The sequence below is a fragment of the Lathamus discolor genome, chromosome 4 (genome assembly GCF_037157495.1).
Source record: "Lathamus discolor isolate bLatDis1 chromosome 4, bLatDis1.hap1, whole genome shotgun sequence".
Lineage (NCBI taxonomy): Eukaryota > Metazoa > Chordata > Aves > Psittaciformes > Psittacidae > Lathamus > Lathamus discolor.
This window is the reverse complement of record NC_088887.1, coordinates 69,117,550-69,138,169: the sequence shown is the minus strand read 5'-3', so window position 1 is coordinate 69,138,169 and position 20,620 is coordinate 69,117,550. Positions and strand designations below refer to the sequence as shown.

General features: G+C 38.5%; 1 protein-coding gene and 1 long non-coding RNA gene across 4 annotated transcripts in view; one reads left to right on the top strand and one right to left on the bottom strand.

Annotated features, from left to right (window-relative positions):
• Positions 1-862: 862 nt before the first annotated feature.
• ARGLU1 (arginine and glutamate rich 1) lies at positions 863-11,776 on the bottom strand. 2 transcript variants are annotated; one of them, XM_065677950.1, is made up of 4 exons: positions 11,158-11,774; positions 6,596-6,821; positions 4,158-4,241; positions 863-2,891 (listed from the first exon to the last, which is right to left on the bottom strand). In XM_065677950.1, exons 1-4 carry the CDS (start codon positions 11,511-11,513, stop codon positions 2,727-2,729), a joined length of 831 nt encoding a protein of 276 aa, XP_065534022.1. In that variant the 5' UTR covers positions 11,514-11,774; the 3' UTR covers positions 863-2,726. The 2 variants fall into 2 exon arrangements, with proteins under 2 accessions (XP_065534022.1, XP_065534023.1); XM_065677951.1 differs by lacking the exon at positions 863-2,891 and having other exon boundaries at positions 4,159-4,726; positions 11,158-11,776.
• A 3,976-nt stretch (positions 11,777-15,752) lies between these two features.
• The window catches only part of LOC136013692 (uncharacterized), a 42,821-nt gene continuing 37,953 nt past the window's right edge, over positions 15,753-20,620 (top strand). For both annotated transcript variants that reach the window (XR_010612321.1, XR_010612322.1), the window contains exon 1: positions 15,753-16,634. This is a non-coding gene — a long non-coding RNA (uncharacterized LOC136013692). The remainder of the gene's footprint in view (positions 16,635-20,620) is intronic.

Below are 20,620 nucleotides of genomic sequence, written 5' to 3'. Positions count from 1 at the left end.
ACAGGAAATGCCTACCTGCCTCCCTGGGGGAAGGGAAGAAAAAAGCCCCAACACACAAAGCCCTGGAATAAACCAAAAATCATCTAACCAAAATTTGAAGTTGAAACTTCAAACTGTAATGAAATCAAAATTAAACACCCAATGCAAATTCTAGGAGCAATTTCTCTAGGCAGGCCAATATCCTTCTGTAGACCCTGCCACAGAGCTCATACTCACTCACTACATATGTCAGCCTATGTTCTAACCTACTTTGCACTAGTCAGGTATCATGTTTTAAAGGAATGTAAGAACATCAAATCCTTATCATCAAAGGTCACTTTACCCCCTCCTAAACTGTGTGCACCTCTATTTTCCTAGAAATTGACAGCATCCCTGAAGCCCTATGATAATTTTGAAAAGAAAGCAAGCCCCAGAATAATAAATGTGGAATCCTCCCACACTGGGTCTACAAAAAACTATCCAAGAAATACTGTATACTTCAGGACAAGCCAAGAGACAGTGATTTCTACCAACTGAACACATTTTTTTTTTTGGGGGGGGGGGGGGGCGGGGGGCAGGGATGGGAGGAGAAAAGAAATATATAACCACTTTATCTGCTCTTCCTTTTTGAGGGCAGAGAGAAGGCAAGGCAGGTAGGAATGACAGAAGGGGTGATTAAACAGTGATCAGATATTTTGTTCACACAGTAGTCCTAAAGGAACACTACTGGAAACAACAAAGTCTAAGCCTACACAATGTCAAGTGTAAAAAACAGATGTTATTATTTAGCTGCAAATTCATTATGTAGAAAAAAAATACTCGATACCACAACTGCACGTGTGTGAACTTCTTGCTTTCAGAAGATGAAACAAAAATGCATAGGTCTGTTTTGAGTATTGACTTTTAATAGCTTGTTACTCATAAGGGAACAGGGGATGTTTTCTGGTTTAGAAATACAGGTATCAGTTAAGTTTTAAATACAGCCTGCTCCTGCCAACAGGTCATGTACACAATTTATTTGGCTTCAGCTTTTGTTTTTATGCATTAAGCAAACTTCAACCTTCTTCTGTAACAATATATAGACAAATTTAAGTACAGTAATAGTGTAGGTATTTTACTGTCTTCACATTTTTCTTAACATACTGGACAAAGCAATGCATGTCAACTTGCTCCCACACATTTAATTTGGCAAACCTACAGAAACAGATCCTTTGGGAATATCAGGAATTATTTCCAACTTTGTCCAGTGACATTCAAATGCTCAGGCAACTACTTAACTTTCATTTTATGGTTTATACCGAAGTCGCACACCAACAGGAGAAAGATTTAGAACTGGACAAGCTATAGTAATCCCGGTTTTGGTAGAATAATTATATACAAAAAGGGGAATTTTATATATAGTTTTCAATCTGTAGTTTAATTTTTCAAAATAAAACCTGTATATATAAATGGACAACATTCAAGACCTGTATACAAATAACAGTTGCTTTCTGGCTAAAACAACGTATTTAGATAGAATCTCACTTTCTGTTTTTCACTTCAAGGATGCTAGCCGGTCCAGTCCTTTGGGGAGAAAAACCTTCAATTTTTAAATCCTTTAGGATCCATCAGATTCATTATATGGTCATGACCTTAACTTATACAATATACTATATTACGATGTGAACCGAAAGGGATTAGATACCAAAGTATTGGTCTGAGTGCAGTAAGCCAAACAGCTGTTTAAACATGATACTATGGCTGAAATAAGTCTCTGTCAGAATAAAAGCCAACATTCATGAAAACAGCAGCAGCCATCAAAAACATTCACAACTGCAGGGATTTGTTACTGTGTGTAATTTTGCATTATAAGTAGAAGCCACAGTAGTTTAAAGCAAAATTTAAAAAAATACTATTATAATCTTGAATTTAATAATGTGAATTGTCACTTTTATAACCGTTTATAGATCTGTACTAAAAAAATTTACTTAAACATATGAATTTAAGACTTTCACTTTATTCAGCAAATCAGTTTATTTACACAACGGGGAAAGCTGGTTGAATGCTGTCAATGTAATAAAAACAAATCTAACAGAGACAATACTGAACTCCCTCTATGTATTCATAGCAGAAATGACAAACTATTTCCTTACCTGTATCAGGAACATCAAGCGCAACAATGGGACAGTATCATACGACACTGATTTAACAATAAACCACAGAAGTCCAGTAATACTATGGCAATTTATTCATGTATTTACTGACTTAAAAAAAAAATAAAATTAAAAGTCAGCAATGCCCAGTATAAAGTCCTGTCAACTATCAGAGTCAAACTCTGATGAGTAGGTCAGTAAAACCTTACCAGATCATACACAATTCAAAGTGACCTGATCTGCTTCAGACAACTAATACAGTTACAAAACTGATGAGAACAGACTGCACTCTAAAAATGCAATAATGATCTGATAAGGGTTTAACTTAATGGAAGTTTTAAAAAATTAAGAATTGCAGAGCACAGCCCCTATCAGAACAAGCTAGCTTTCCAGACTTCCAAAAAAAGACAAAAGGAAAAAAAAAAAAACACAAAAAAAAAAAAAACCAGAGAGGGGAAAAAAAAAAAAAAAAGAAAAACCCCACACTTCAACATGAAGCTACCATACGAAGTTGTTGGGTTGGTTTTTTTTTTTCCATTTTTCCTTTTTTGTTGGTGGTTGTTGGTTTGGGTTTTTTTTGTTTGTTTGTTTCTTTTAAGAGTTCAGAGTTGCAATTTAATCCTGGCTTTTTAGTGAGAAGGACAGTTTTGGCCTAGACTTTCCTTTGCCCAGGATAATTTTTTGCTCTTCCTTTTGCTGACGTTGTCTCTCTTGTTCTAGTTTCATCCTCTCCTCATGAATCTTTCTTTGTTCTTCAACAATTTTCAATTGTTCTTCAGCCTATATATGAAAATTGTAGAATTTAGGCCAGCATATTTTGTACTCATAAAAGTAATTTACAAGTCTGTATTAACTTCCAAACAGGTCCAATCCTGCACAGGTATGTAAGCAGTTCTACCTGAGCTAGATGGCCCTAGCTGGTTTCAATGAAACTATTTGTAAACTGTTATTTGAATGCAGAAGAAACACTGAAAACTTTCTACAGCTAACATATAGAAATCTTGAGTGCTTACAGGCAGTGCTTTTCAGCATTGCTTTGCAATCAATACATATCAATACATTACATTTTAATTAAGGAAGTCCGTGTGTGCATGGAGAAATTCCCCTGACACCTGTCATGTCAAATGAAAGCACAATATAATGATGTAACAGACCTTCAGAGGTCTCCCCACTCAAAAATACATGTAACCCCCCCTCCAAATTCAAAACCATGTTTACCTGATTTCTAACAAGCCAATCCTTACACTGACTTACGGTTCTTACAGCTCTTCCAGTGGTCTTCTAAAGGTGCTTATTTTGTTCATTTTGTCAGTTTATACTTTCAATTTTCTAATTGTCCCATTTCCACCATATGAGGTTGGGAAAAGGGTAAAACAGAAAGAGGTGTAAAGCAGACATAGTTCAAGCAATTTTAAGAAGCATTGTCTTTATCTGAAAATGGTGTAATTACTTGGGTAATTGAAACCAGTACGAGTTCCATCAGGATTTACAAGCAGCTTAGTTTGGGGTTATCATTAATTGATTAGAATCAGCTAAATCATACTGAATGTTCTCAAGAGGCAGACACCTGCTTAAATAGTCTTGGAAACCAGTATAAACTAGACTTTCGTAATGTAAGACATTTTAAGCTTACGCTGAAAGTCCCTTTCAGCACTTGTACATCAATGCTATACTAGTCAAAAATCCAGTTTGTACTTGTCCTGCTCAACAAAACATAAGTTGTCACTTCTGTTTTAGAAGCAGAATATAATTTGCAAACTTACTTCAACCTTCCCTGCAAGATACAGTAAAAAAAAGACATGTACTTTTTAAATTCTGAAGGCAGCTATCTTCCTCTGAATTAACTGCACCTGAGCTTTTTTTCAAACCAGTGTTACTGCTAAGGATCTGGTTTCATATGCTCAAGAGAAGAGCAACACTACTGACATAACCAGCAACAGACAAGTTAAACTCCAGAAAGGGTCAATTTGTTTATTCAATTGTGTTGCAAATCAGGCAGAGGGACCTGTATTCCCCTACAGAACAGTTAACTACATCTTCACATACCAGTTTAGCTTGTGCTTCTGCAATTTTTCGATTATTCTCTTCTAGTATTCGCTCTAGTTCCTCACGCTTTGCACGCTCTTCTTCCTAAATGGGAGGACAGGGCAAGATGTTAGTAAAGTAAAATACTCATTTCTGCACATTCACTAATCTTTCTCAGAATTCTTTTGTGAACTGACTTAAAGTGGCAGCTTTATAGCCACCTATTTTGTCTCACAACGGTAAACTGCGCAGCCACTAATACTGGTTTCTAGCACTCAATTTATATAACCCCGCCCAGTCCAAACAGCAACCAACTAAACCCTCCCTAATCACAGAATCCTGACAATTTATTACTAGAATTTTAATATCACACAAATCAACAAGGACAACTACAAAAACTGGATAGTATTTACCAAATTAAAAAGTAATATAGAAAATATAAATAAAGTGAATAGTTTGTCTCACCAATTAAGTATACCTACGTATTCTTTACCTATACTCCTTTAATCAGCATTAAAAGTTGAATATTTACTGTCTTGTCCAGTGTCCTGCAGAGTGTGCTCCTCGGCTGCCATACACGCCAGCTTCCTCTTTAAAATGATTTGTACTGTTAGCTTGGCAATACCTGCATCAGCAGCTCAACCATTTATAAAGAAACAACATACAGGGAAGGCTGAGCTGAGGAATGCAGATGTTTATGATAAGAAGGAACAAAAATATGTAAATCATTCCTAAGGCAAACAATTAATAAGAAAAATACATTTACTGTTAGTGAAAAATACAAATGGTAATCCATACTTCATGGAGCTATGGGCTTCTTTCATGGGGAGAATGGACTTAACATTCAATATTTTGACAATTTTAAGACAGCTGAAACTGTCATTTGCAGTCTGAACTTGGAATTCACGAGTCCAGGGAAGGCAAGATCAGGAAATAAAGCCTTGCAATTGTTTTCTTGGTGAATTTTATGGAACTCTGTTATACAACTCAAATATGAAGACTGCATGAAAGTTTGAGGCGTTTCAGTTCAGGTAATATATATCCAAATTATTTTAATATTTGGAAGATTTAAAGTTAGCCAGAGGTTTGTGTCTGTGTAAGAAAAAAAAGTTAATACGAACAAAGCAAGCATATGAAAACTTCTTACTATGACTAGTAACCAGCTACTAGCTAGCACACTTCACTCCAGGCATGGAGGGTTATTCTGCATTACAAAGAACCGATGGGACTTCATCACATCACATTGACAATAGCAAAAATACTTGGAAGAAAAAAAAAAAAAGTAGTCATCCATCTGATCAACCGAAAACCTATATACATGAAGCAATCGCTGACTACAGACATCTAAATTTAACTTAAATTCTTTGATAGTACGGTTTGAATTTGAAGAATAAGTGTGATTTAATATTCCTGATATTTGCTGTATCTCAGTGGTTTGGCTTTGGGGTTTTTTTGGGGTTGTTTTTTTTTTCAAATTAAAGATATGTGACAGACAAGTCACACACCATATGAAGGGGAAAGGTTCACTGCTACTGTCTTTCCTTTTGTCAGCCAATCAAAATATTAATTTAAGATAAACTGTGTAGGAGGTAGAATGAAAAAGGCATTTGAGACTTCTAACTGTTTAGCACAAATTTCCTTTACAATTTTAAAATTTGCCTTGAAATTTCTGGATCCTGGAATGATTGGTGCAGGCAGGCATCAAAGCCTTTAGTAGCAAATTACTGTCTCACAGAAAGACATTTTCAGCTTCTGCTCCAGCTGCTGATTAAAAACCAAAAAACCCAAGTCATATGTTCAGCTTGACTTCAGACAAGGGCAACCTGCTCTTTTATAACTTCTGGGGGAAAAAAAAAAAAAAAAAAAAAAAGGAGTTGTTAGTAGTTATTAAAACTGGATATAATGATTTGGACACAGATCCTTCGTGAAGACGTGGATGGGCTTATGCTCGAAGTCCCAGAATTAGTCCAGTGTTTGCTCAAGGAAAACGTTCATTTTAAGTGAAGAATAAGAAACCTATTTGTTAAAGACAGGTACTGCAGCTCACTGTTGGACCCTGATTTTTGCCTGACTGAAGGCAAAAGCCTCTTACAGTCTAGGTAAACAAAATGAAACAAATTAAGGATACAAAATTACAGATTTTCAATACCCTTCCCCAAAAATGAAAGGACCGCTGATAAATCCTGCAGCCATGGCAAAAGTTTCAAACAATTCTGAAATATGTAGGTCAGTTCCATTAAAAATCAGTATCCTTGTTCAGGTTTTAGGAGAATAACTGTTTAATACCAGTGAGCTCCCCTGAATAGGCTAGAAATTAAGTTTCGCAGCAATGCAAGTTTATACGAGAAGTGAATTAGATTTGCTGTATTCCATCTCTTTCTGAACCGAACAGGAGGCACAAACCAACACTGAAAGTTTTGCCATGGACTGTTTCTACTTTCCAAACGACCGAGCGTTACCTCTCTGGCTTTTTGTGCTGCAAGTTCAGCTTGTCGCTGTCGCTCGAGTTCTTCGAGCAACTGTTTTTCCATGATGCGCTTAGCCTCCTCCACCCTGCGGAGAACCTCTCGCTCAATCTCATCCTTCCTTTTCTCCAACTCTTCTTCTACGCGTTTTGCCACAAGCTCTTCAACTCTTCGAGCAGTTTCTTCTTCTATGAGTTTCTCTTCAATTTCTTGTTGACGACTACAAAATGCAAACATGAGTATTACCTTTTTAATGAATAATGGTTGCACTGAAACAAACTTTCAAATACACATCATCAACCACGCTCCTGAACCACTTTAAAAAAGTTTTATACCTTATACACACATTATGCAGAAAGAATATTTTTTACATATTATTATTTACATACATAAAATCTTTTTTAACATTTAATGATAATGAATATTCAGGCAATCAGTATTTCTATCCCAGGGAACCCATTCAGACCATAACATATATAGTACCCCTTAATTTCTTTAGGAGGCTAAGCTTGAGGAGACAGCTTATCTTGACTTCTTGATAACTTTCAGCGGAAAATAAAAATAAAAGACCTCATCCAACTTTGGCCATCCTTTACCCTTCAGGAATTCAAATGGTCTCAATTTTAAGAAAATATCTTGTAAAACTTATCTTAAAGCAACCACCTCAGAAGCATCAAACTAATCCCTAGTATCTAAAATGGAAGACAGAAGCAGTAGAATTCACAATTTGAATCAGATGTTGTATCTGTAATCTAGTTATTATCTACTCTATCAAATTTCAAATACCTCTGCTCTCCTTAACATCTTTATTGCAGCACCACAATAAAGCATAATAACGATTTCTACCATAACTATAAAAAAAAAAAATAGCAAGTGCTAAATAAATTCTTGCAATCTTTATAGTTTTCCATGTCCTAAATTTTGGTAGTATATTCAAATGTCTTCTTGTATTATCTTTTATTTGTAGCAGCATTATCACTTAGCCTGATCACTGTCACGAGTTTTCATTAAAAAGAATACAAAAAGATTATGTCAATTTGCCAGGTTTATTACCAAAGGCAGAAAAAAAACCAACAAAATACTTCCAGGTAGTAATCACTAGTACCATATGGCAATTAGATATCCATAGATGAAAAAAAGTGAGTACTGTATAGCTATGTGTCGTATCATACTACTTATTTGGAATTATTATGGGCTTTGGGGAGAAAGTTATTCTCTTTAACCTTGAAAATGAACTTTCATTTTAAGTATTATGTTAACTATGGAACAATCTTATAAACTTATCTTCTGGCCTGTCAGCACCAGAAATCCATGATTTAGAATAACAACTGCTGCTGTAATATCCTAATATCCTGTCATTTTTCTGTCAATATCCTTGTCATTACTGAGTTTGCATTTTCTTATTTATATTGAGACACACAAAAGCAACTCCTTAAAAAAAAAAAAAATTACAGAACTTTTAGATTTCCTAGTGTTCGATTTGCAAACATGGAAATGGAGATAATGAAGTATGGAATACTGATCTAGATAAACACATGAAATACAGAGGCAAAAGGCTCTTAAGTTCCCCTGTTCATGGTTTGTTTGTTGGTTTAGGGTTTTTTTTTGTTTGGGTTGTTGGTTTGCTCGGTTTTTCTTTTTTTTTTCCAAAAAGTGTACTGAACCAAATGGATAGTTATCTCCTTCATTAAAAAGTTTTGGAACCCTCAACTTAAAGACACTCAGCCCCAGAAGACAAATTTGATTCTTATATTCAAGAGACAGCAAAATTATCTGGTAGCACATTAGGCCAGCATTTACTTTACCTTAAGCAACACAGGATCTTGTGGTCTTTACCACCACTATCCAGAAAAAAAAAACATTTAACCCCATTCTGTTAGCATGCCTCTGCCCAGCCACTATCTACAATTTTTTTGGACAAATTTTTAAATATCTTTTATATACTAAGCATCCTTTTATTTTAAAGGGGTTACTTTAACGCTCCACAAGTTCAGCTGCAAGTACTCTCACCATGCTGTACTGATACAGCTTAGTATATACAAGACGCTGTTCCACAGACATTTTGGGTTGTGGGTTTTGTTTGGTTGTTTGGGTTTTTTTAATGATTATTTTATTTTAGCTTCATGTTTAACACTGGGGAAATCTAGAATAAGTTAGCTAACTGAATAACGATACCACATAGTTACAAAAATACCCCTGATATTCATGTCTGAATTAAGTTTTCAAATATCCTCAGCAACTGATGATGGATGTACTACTAAGCTGTGCCTGCACACATTTCTTTCTTCTCAGCTCAAGTAATTCCATTCGAATTTAATTAAACCAAATATATCTTTTCACATTCAAAGGCTGTAACAATATTATAAATATATAATAATATAAATAGTGGCTTTGACTTTATAACAAAAATAAAACTGTAACCAGATATAAATCTCAATGATCTGTTCTGTAGATTATACCTATTATTTTAATTGCATGAACTTACAGTATTTTATATACAGGTGTAAGTTTATCATCCTGACCTACTGAGCCATGACACCAGAACAACAGACAAGCCATTAATGTGAAAGCAGTTTTAGTATGAACCATTTACTTCTTAAGACTAATTTCATGAAATCTGCAGAAAAGAAACTGTTTACATTTAATCAGATTTCAGAGGGAAAAAAAAATTCCATAAAGGCCTTGCAAATGTGACAACTAGCATTGTAAGAAAAAGAAGAAGGCTATGTACTAAGGTCTGAACAGACACGAGACTAATAAAGTGACTTTCAATATATGAGCTGTCCCCTAGTTAATTTAGTCAGCAAGGAGGTACTTCCTACATGAGTATATGCTACCATATGTAACACAATTTACAGATTACTTACTCAAATACAAAATTATCTACTCTATTAAATGTTATTACTTTTTCTTTTGGAATATAAACTGTATTCTAGAAGCATCAAAATTCTATACTCAATCTTTTCCAGAAACTTTTGTTTCTCCTTCAAAAGTTTACTATCTGGTTGCCAATATCACTCAAATGTCATATTCCTTCTATACAGACTTCATGGGTTTTTTTTTAAATTTCAAAGCTAATTTATATAGAAAACTTATACATGAACTAAACCAGCTCCAGAATACTAAAATAAACCATTATCTGCATTACACTGCATTCTCAAATTGTTAAACACATTCCAATTCTTCACCACAGATATGCATGGAATATTTTTATTAATTTAGGTACTGAATAAAATTATAAACCACAAAACTAGGATCAATGACTCAACCAGCCTTCAACATTTTCACGTTTGTGTTACTACGCAAGTTTTTGATGACATCACTGCCAAATTCTGAAGTTAGGAGATTACTGACAAATAAATATGAAAGTGACAACTCAGGGTGATCAAGCCTTCTGAACCACAATTAATATTTCAGTAGAACAGTGTCACTCAATAAAACTCAAAGCTCCACCTTAGAATTAACAGCACTACTTGGCTTCACGCATAAAAACATGCCGCTTCTACATTCAGTGCTCCAATGAGCAACTGTAACACTCAAAGAACAAGTACCACTTTATCACAACTGTTAAAACCGTTGTTATCTCTGCTGCATAAAGGTCTATTTCATAACTTAATACTGCTAAACATCTTAATGCACAATGTTCATTAAAACAGAATTTCTGTCTCTTCGCACCTTAAAAATAACCACATTCCTCACAACAAAAACTGAAAAAGTAAAAGGTCTCAAATGAAACAAGTCACCAGATCCCACTGTCCTATTTGGCAAGAATCACAGAATGGTCATGGTTGGAAAAGACCTTAAGATCATCTGGTTCCAACCCCCCTGACACAGGCAGGGACACCTTCCACTAGACCACACTGCTCAAAGCCCCATCCATCCTGGCCTTGAACACTGCCAGGGATGGTGCATTCACAACTTCCTTTGGCAGCCGGTTCCAGTGCCTCGTCACTCACACAATAAAGAATTCCTTCTTTATATCTAACCTAAATCTCCCGTTTAAGCTTAAACCCATTGTCCCTTGTCCTACCACTACTGTCCCTGATGAAAAGACCCTCTCCTGCATCCTTCTATGCCCCAACCCTCAGTGTTACTGTAATCGATGCATGGTATTTCTTAAATCCCTAGCAGAGCAACCCCAGGCGCCTCCACGCTACGCACAAGCAGCTCGCCACGCAGTGAGGGGAGGGGCGAGCACTGTGGCCATGCAGCACAAAGCCTCCGCGGTGCGGAGGCCCCCGCCACAGAGGAAGTTTCCGAGCAGACCAGCGGCAGATGGGAATCGAGCGGAGCCGGCGCGGGGAGGGTGCCGGCGGCGCCTTCCAACGCCCCTGAGGGAGCCAAGGCTTCAGGGAAGGGAAGGATGGCGGGAAAAAAGGCAGAGGTTAGGCCTCAGCAAGGGCCTAAACGTCTTCACCCCCATGGCAGGCGGCCCTAGTCCGGAGAAGGAAGGAGCGCAGGGAAAGCCAGCCGGGCACAAAGTACCTCCTGTCCTCCTTCCCCTCGCACCCTCACCATCGCCCCCCCGAAACGCCCAGCCCAGACCCGGGGCTCACATTTTCCGCTGCCGCTCGAACTCCGCTTTTTTCTCTTCCTCCTCCCGCTTCTGCTTCTCGTCCAGGCTGCTGCGCTTGCTCACCGTGCGCCCGAAGATGTCGATGCGGTCGGGAGGGGAGGAGGCGCGGTCGCGCTCGCGGTCCCGGTCTCGGCGGGAGGAGGGGGCCGTATTAGAGCGGGACCGGGAGCGGGATTCTCGGCGCCTGTTCCGCTTGCTCTCCCGGGACTTAGATCGCTTCCGCGCCCGCTCCTTCTCCCGGGAGCGGGACCGCGATCGGCTCCGGTTCTTCTTGTTGTGCTTGGAGCTTTTAGTGTGCTTGGAGCGGGACGAGCTCCGGCTGCGGGACCGACCCATCCCGGCAAAGGAGAGGCCGCGCCGGTGACCGCTCAGACCACCCCCGCCCCCTTCGCTAGCGGCGCCGAAGAGAAGTGCGAGGAAGCTCCGCACGCATCAGCACCGCCCAGGCGGGCCTGTCGTTCTCCCCCTTGCCACCGCTTTCCGCTGTGAGGAGAAAGAGCAGGCCCCGAAAGCGGGAGCAAGTCCGGACGCAGGCAAGATGGCGGCCCCAGCAGAGCGGTGACTCTCCTCTCCCGCCCCACAATACACTGCGCCGCGTTCTAGCCGTTTAGCTTCTCATTCCCCCGCCCTCGGCGTCTTGCCGGAGGTGCACGAAAGCACTCGGTAATCTCCGACAGCCAATGGCAAGCGTCGCTCTCGGTGGAAGCATCTTCTGGTCGCGCTTACTCTCTGCGCATGCTCATAGCAGCCGGTGTTGTGCGTAGTTACCGGCACTAGGGCGGTGAAGGGTGTTGAGGTTAGGTTTTTGGGGGGCAGTCTCCTAAAGAGCGTACCTGGGGGGGAGTAGCGGGGCGGCTGGGTGGCTTGCTTGCTTGCGAAAAGGTAATGGGGGTTTCAGGCATTTGGAGGCACGTCTAACTCTCGAGGCCGCCTCGGGAAGCGGTCAAGAAGCGGGGAGCTGCAGCTTGTGTGAGCAGCTGCGCGTCCAGTGCCGCCGTGCTCCGCCGAGGAGATGCCTTGTTTTTCTTCAATCGATTTTTTCTTTTCGAGACTGTTGTTGTTTGATTTTGTTTGGTTTGATATAGGGGACAGAGGGAATGTGTTGCTGTAGATTAAGGAAGTTACAAAACTCATTAACCTTACCAACAAATAGTGATTTTATTTTTTCTGAGTCTTCTGTTCAACCATGTAGTTCAACAGAACTAAGAACTAGGTTCTGCTTCATTGTAGCTATCTCTAACGTGGCACAGTGTTTGTTTTGTCTGCAGTTTGAAGTTACTTCTACACCTTGTTGTCCTGCGTTGACAACAGGTATGTAGGCAAAGAAAGCAGCTTTAGGTCAGGTGTAGTGTGTGAACTAGTGATTCAGTAGGTATCTCTGTATGAAGTTTTTATCCCAGCTTTGCCGTAACAAAATTTGCAACTGACACTATTACTGGTTTCAAGAACATGCATGTTATGGACAGTTAAGCTTCCTCCTTCAGAGAAAATTAGCTCCTAGATACCTTTCACAGTTTGTGCCTTTTTTTTTTTGTGCCTTTTTTTTTTTTTTTAATTTTATTTATATGTCTGCATTCTAAGTTATATTTGGCAAAACATTAATCACTGGACAAAATCCAATGTCATCTAAAGGTCTTTTCATCTAATTCTTTTGTCTGAGTGACTTGTCTTTTCTTGAAGGAAGACTTCCTTATTCTGTAATTCAGACTTTAGTTGGTACTAAAAATAAATAAAATTGAAGCATCTTTTTGACAGACCAGTTTTCAGGTGGCAGCAGAATAATGGACATTGTGAAACCTGCACAGCAGGCATTCCAGTGATACAGACCCTGGGTGCACTTGTCTGTCTCTTGCCCTGGGGAACTTCATGCCACAGGTAACTAAGGAAGTTAACAGTCAGACCTTTTAGCTCGGGACTAGGTGGATGGGTTTCCAGCTAGCATAATTTCCACAGCAACTTGGCTGTAATTGAGCACTGAAGCCTTTAAATTCATATGATGCAACAGGTTTGGTGAAAAGTTACATCATAATTTTATTAGTTTTGCATTCCACATTGAACGTACCTGACCTGGAATGGTGGGGGAGGGGAGAGGACATTACTAATTATTCTATTGTCAGCTATAAATGAGTTTTTAAAATACCCACAATTAGCTGAGTTTTCTCCTTGGTAAATCACTATTAACAGAACCCATATTTAGCACCTTTGTTGTCTGAAGAAATATAATTTTGAACTGCAGAGATTTATTCTTATTTAGTAGTACTGATTCATCAGAGCTATAAAATATGAGAACAATTCATGATGTTGGATTGTGTGGAATTGAAATTATAAAATATGGTATGATGAAATAATTTTCCCCAGTCCATTACTGTGTTGCTCCATCTCAGTTTTGGGGTTTTTTTTAACTACTGAATTATTAAGAGCATGAGATTTTTAATGCCTATACTAGGTTGAAGTTGGTAGTCTACTTTGTTATTTATGAGGACTAAATTCTGGTACTTCTGGGAAAAAAAGGTCCTTTTCCTTTGAAAAATACATTCCTGAGAGCTGACAAATTAGAACAACATTCCTGTGATTTCTTTGCTTTGAATTTTGGTAGTTTGGGATTTTTTTTATCCTATCACCTTATTTTTCCTAGCTCAATAGGGATGAAGTAATAGTATTTAGGGCTCCCCTCTCCAGGTGTAATTACAGTTGATATGGAATTGCAGTCCCAAAAGGAAGTTTTAATACTAAATTTAAGAACCCTGTTTAATTAAATAATTTCTTGTTTGCAGTTAGTAGAAAAAGATGGTAATTTTCTATACCTGTTCCATTTCAAAATTTCAAATAGCTGATTAAGCACAAGTAATTTTGTCTAAATAATTCTAGAATTTCTGAGTTTTTAATCACATGTAAAGAAATGTGTTACTCATGGTTTGGTAGCCATACTTCATTTCTGCGTGCTGTTGGGTTTTTTGCATTATTTTTCTCCATTTTAATGTATCTCAGTACATTAAAATGCATAATTTGCGTCTTAAAATAGTTGCCTTAAAGTTGGAAAACACCTCATTTGACAGCCAAATGGTGGTATAATTAAAGCACCTCACCCTTCTTTACCTTGGCTACTATCATCACATGAAATCTCTCAACCCGCAGGCATTTGGGGGTAGCCCTGTGATGATACTGTGTCCTGATAATCTCCAGGTCATACCAGCTCTCACACCACAGCTTTTGTCATTAGCTGGGTCAAGAGTAATCTTGGGAGATTAAAGGCGATCATGTTAGTGTGGCGCAGCTGGATGTGGGATCTTTGTAATAGGTCCAAAATGAAAGAACTCTGGAGGGTAAGCAGAGAAAGCAAGCAAGAGCATAACAGGGTAAGGTGTTCAGTATATAATTTACTGTCATCTGGTGTAGTCTGTCTCACAATAGGAAGGGCATGAGTAGCACAAAAGAGCCAAGTTCTTGGAAGGAAAAAAAAAAAACCAATCCCACAACGTGGTTAAAAGTATGTGTTGGTTCTTTCAAAGTAGGTATTTCAGCCTGAGTTTATTACAAGGTCAGAAACTATGTATGCAGGGTTTGTTAGTTGTTGGGGTTTTTTTCCCCCTGAAATTATGAGTCAGTGCTGGGATTCGTGTAACATAAATCACAGATGCTGTGCAGGTGTAGAAGTTGGATTAATCACTTTTTTTAGACCTGACGGCAAAGCTGCTTGTTTTGCTTTCTCATTTTCTGCCAGCTACTTTGTTTCTCTTCTAGCACTGCTGTGGAGATCTGAACTGCTGAGCTGCCGAGATAGGGAGGTGAAATGCCTGGGAGACTGGCAGAACAGCTGTGAGGAAGGCATGACAGAAGCATGGAATAGTCCTCAGAAAGTGAAGTAGCTTTTCTGAAACTTCAGAGAATAAGTCATTAAAACTGCTGCTGCAAAGGATTCAATTGAAAAAAAAATCTTTAATTGAAAGAATGGAGAGGAAACCCTGTACAATAAGAAATAAATGGAAAGGGGTTTCACATTGTACCTTTACAGAAAGGCTGGGTAGATTGTACACATAAGTATAGTTATTAGCTAAAATGCTTCTCTTTTCCACATGTTCAGATGATAATCATATCCTTGGAAAATGAACAGACTGTTATTGAAAGTGTTTTGTAATTTGGATATGAAAAAAGGCACAGCTTGAGTAATAGGGACTAGTGTGTGATAATCAAATTAATTTAAAACTATTTTCATTCCCATGTGGATTTAGTTTTAGAAAATAAAAATACTGAATCATGATCAGTGTGGAAATCTTAAAATTGCCTTAAATATCAATGTCAGAGGACATTTTACAACTTTTATTTTGTGTAAATCTACTTACCACTTTTTTTAATGCTTAGACCACTTGCTACATTCTACTTTTTTTAAGGAAGAAAGTAAAATTAACATTCATTCACTTACTTTGTTCAGTTTGCCCAGTCCATGCAGATCCTAAACTTGAATATTATTAAAAGTGGTGAATATAAGTTTTTATAAGAATTTGAGACACTGATCTGCAGGCTGTGTATCCATAGTGATATGCCTGTTCATAGTGAATGTTTGTTAAAAAAAATAATTGATACTATATGGAGTATACAGATTTAATATCACATGTAAGTATTTAAATGGTCCTAAGATTTGGTTCATTGAAGACTGACTAATAAAAATCCAACCAACCTTCTTCAGCAGCAGCATAGTCATGGAGCTGCTCGAACTCTATAGGCATATTCTGGTTTATCTGAAAGACTTTATATCATTTGTAGTGTTTGGTATGTGTAACTGGGGATTTATGCCAGTCAGAAATGAGTTGAGGTGTCAGCTAAGACTCATGAGGGACTGATCCAATGTGAAAGCTTGAATAATTCCTTTTAAAAAACCCAACAAAACAAGCCAGAGTAGCAGCAGACACTGTTATTCAAAACCAGGTTGCTCATGTTAGCATAGTTGTTAGACTAGTTGGACAGGCAAGGAAATTGGATTCAGGTGTGTCCTCATTCATATCAATGTCTCTTCCTTCCCATGACAGTATGCTAATCACCAGGCCAGTGTCAAGGCTGGAGGAAAGTGAGAAAGGAGGTGAGGGCAAGGTCCCCTTATGCTCCCTCAGCTGAAACCAATAGGATTTAATAAAATGCCAAATAGATGTGTTCAGATGCAGGGCACAACATGTTTGTAATTTAATTACTGTGATACCCTGAAAGAGGGGGGAGCAAGTTGCCTTGGATTAAAGTCAATTCAAAAGACTGTTTTTGAAATTTGTTAAATAATCATGAGAAAAAGGGCTAATCTTGAGAGCTAGAGCACAAAACCTGGCAGGTGCTGTAACTGCCCAGGTGTTGCACAACATGCCCCCTCCCACAGCAGCTGTGTTTCAAAATGGGTGAGCCATGCTCAGTTCTTCAAAGGCTACTGTAGGCACTGCCCTTGGGAGAAGACTCCAGTTTTTGGCTTCTAAACAGGTGAAGATGCCACCCTTGAGGTGCTGACTCAGACACCTTGGCCTTTAACGGGGTGACAGCCATGCCTCCCTGTACAGCATTTCCGCTTGGCTTGGTGACTCCTAGTTAGCATGTGTATTTTAAGAGTTCCTAATTCTTGCTTAATTTTGAAAAACTATTTGGATAAAGTACTGGCTGTGAAAATTTTCTAATCTAAATATTTTATGTATTTTATTTGTAACCAGAAATCTTCCTGGGTTGTTTTTTCTTTCCTTATTTAAACACACTAATATGTCTAGCAGTACCACTTTTTCTGTATGAATATGGAAATGACTGGGAGTGATTACTTTTTAATTTTTTTAAGTAGTCAAGAAGTGACTTGTGTATGGTAAAAACAGGGTTGCAGGTATGGGAAAAGCATTCTATCTACACTTAAAAGTTAAATCAGTGCTACCACAATTAATGGGAATTGACCCTGAAGCATTTTTGAATGTTAATAGTTGTTCTGTTAAAATTTATCAAAAAAAGTTGCTCTTTTATACTTACAACCGTGCAAATAGATGAGCTTTAAAATTTGCACATATTAATAGGCAGAAAAATGTTACTACTTTCCTAATTTTTATTTTCTTTTTGTTAAAAAGTAGAAGACAAATATGTTGTCCATATGAGCAAGCCAGTTTAGCAGGAAGTCTCCTGAATGCCAGATTTCTGCCTTCTGTATTCACAAAAGTAGTGCTTCATTTTGAAAGCTGATTCATTAATTCGTTTCCCTGACTAGCTAGGTGAAAGGTTGGAAGAATAAAGCATTTGGTCATATGCAGTTTTATTACACATTTTAATTTTAACAGAAGCTTTTAAACTTTTTTTTTTTTTTAAGTTTTTGTGAAAATTCATTAAAATGTTAACCGAGAGACTGTACTTGTAGAGGTCTTTCCTAATAATGTGAACAGAAACAAAGTACTACAGAGAAGCTTATCCTTCTGAAAGTTTTTATTGAATGTCTCTTTGTTCTTTTTAAAAGACATCAGAAATGTTGTGGCTTGTGTTGTTTGACTCTCTTATTGTTCCTCATGCCTTTTATTCCTAAATCAGATCAGTAGTATTTGTCTGCAGATTGATATTTTTTGGACTGCAATGATAGCAGTTGTGCAGGTCAAACTGAATTGTGTCTTCATGAGTGACTTGGCTGATTTTGTTGACCCAGCTGATGATATGCCATAGAACTATCACTGTAACTGTGACTTCAGCAGTACTCGAATAAGGCTGTCTTAATCAGTCACAAAGCTCTGAACACTGGGCACCCTCAGAATGCAGAGCATCTAACTTGCTGCTTACATAGTATAGTGCCATGCTGCCCGCAGCTATACACTCTGTAGAATCTGTGCACAGTGTATTTAATCTGCCATCAGCCCTGCTGAGCATGGTATTCAAAACAGGGTTGGGGCCTGGTTCATTTGGGTCCATGTCTAAGATGATAATTAGAACAGGAGAGGCTTCTAAATGTATTGAATATCTAGTGCCTGTGTGTACTTCTCTAGAGATGCTTCTGACATCAATGTGTATGTGTTTGCTGGTCACTGATAGTTTTATGTATTGCTGTACAAGTTTGATGAAGTTGTTTCAGGTTTCTATCACAGATATTAATTGCAGCTTTATGAATTCTTAAGGTTACAATCTTAATAATGTGGGAAACTAGGTACATGTAGAAGGGAATGCACTGGTCTTTCTCCCTTATCTCTTTTTTGCATTATTATCAAGTTTTGAATGCACAAAGTGTATCCTTGTATAGTTTAAACATTTTGTAACACATGCTGTGGTGGTATATTTGTGTTTAGACGGTTCTCTGTATTTTACTTTTTGTCTTGTGTTTGGAGACAGGGAAGCAGTTAGGGAAGAAGAAAAAACTGTCCATACCATGTTAAAACATTTAGACAAATACAATATAAAACACCACTTTTTAAAGTCAGGCACTGCTGATTATAAATAAAGGTGGCAGAACATAGTTGTAGTAGAAGAACCAATGAATGAATCTATGGTAGCATTTCATCTAGGAGAAAGCATGGTGGTTTTGGTGTTGAAGTGAATCTCTTGAGCATTAATTTGATTGCATTGGAACAGTCTCAGACTGGGTAAACTGGATTCTTTTTGGATAAGACTAAGTCTAAAATAAAAAATGAAATATGGTAGGTTCTGTTTGAAGTGCTTTATTAACTGTGAGGGTGAACAAGCACTGGTACAGGTTGTCTGGAGAGGCTGTGGATTCTCTGTCCTTGGAGTTATTCTGAACATGGTCCTGGGAGACAAGCTCTGGGTGGCCCTGCTTGAGCAGGACAGTTGGATAAGATGACTTCCAGAGGTCTCTTCTAGCCTGAGCCATTCTGCGCTCCTGTGAAATCAGATGGTGTATTTTGAGACTCCGTCTGCTATTGGAGTTTCAGTCTGCAAGACTGGTCTAGAGCTAGTGGGAAGTAAAACACTTCCCCAAAGCATGTAGCATGGGCATCCAGTTCTCAATAGCCATTGTCTTAGTTCACATACTTTCTGTTGCTACTTGCTAATGCAGGCATAGCCACTAACATCACATGGAGCTGAGTTAGCAAGTCATTTGGTGTTGGCTTCTTTGCTCAGGAGCAGATAGGTATTGCAGAAAGCACAAGCCAAAAGTTGACACAATTACTTTGTATATTGGATCTATATAGACATAGGCCTTTAAGCCATTTTTTTGCAGGCTGGAAGACTGTGGAATTTGGCTATCGGCATCTGAAAGATAGGCACCAGGCCAATCTGAATGTATATAGCATTGAGATATCTAGCCAATCTAAATTTGTAGGCTTTCCTGCTAGTTGGTTGATGAGTTAGCACACCCTAAACTCTTTCCATTTAGCTCCTCATTGGTCAATTATATATTCTTTCTGGCTTGCCAAAGGTAAGTAGAAGAAATGAGCAGGGGAAGGTAATACTGAGGTTGAGTGGCACAGGAGGCATGGGAAGAGATGAAAGTATTGCAGTAGGTGGTGAGAGAGGATATATGTAGCTTAGGGTTGGTATGATGAAAGTTTGTCTGCACACTCAAGTCCAGAGCTCCTGCTGTGTATATTAGGCAATGAAATAATGCACTGACATGCTGTGACTGTTCAAAGCAGGTCTCCCAGGGCAAAATGCCATCCATGCTTGCTTACCCTGCTGGATAGCATTGTCTGCAGTTTTTCTCAAGCTGTTTCTACAGGTAGTTGGTCTTGGTAATGCAGAGGGACCTGGAATTGTCTAAGAAGCTGTGCTTCAGGAAAAGGTGATTTTGCTGTATCTGTGTGAAAGTGCTGCTGTAAAGAGTAAATGCAGAAAAAGTCTTGGAGCTTTGCAATGCAGGCTTGGAGCCAAGTGCAGACTTGCAGTTCATTGTGAGACATCTGTCATCAGCAGGAGTTGCCAGTGGTAGAGCTGGGGGCTACAAATGAGAGTGACAGAAGTACATGATGACCTAGTGAAAGAAAAGGATTTTCTAGGACAAAGGGTTGTAGTTTGTGACAAGAAGGTAAAATAAACTATGCACCTGAAAGAGGATGATCAAGTGTGGGGGATGTGAAGGGGAACTAAAGAGGACAAAACCACACCAAGAAATAACCTGTGAGTGAGTAAGACTGGGGACAGGTAGTAAAATGCATGCATTGGTGAGAACGAAATGAGCATGGCGAGAAAATGAGTAGGAACTGAAGAGTAAAAAAGCAAGGAAGTGAAGGATGCAAAACCCCAGAAAGTACTCATTGCACCGAGGAAAGAAAAAAAACCCACAAAAATGTATTTTCAGTACTACTTTTCTATACGGTCTGTTGCTAATGTTGCCAGAATGAATGTTAAACATTTTAAATGGAATGGTGTCTGAGATGAATTCTCTTCAGCGTACGTCTCCTAGGCAAATGTGTGAGAACTGCTGATCTGTTCATCTTGTTCAGATCACATGAATGTGAACACAGCAGAGATTTGATTTTGTGTCCCTGTCTACAAATACA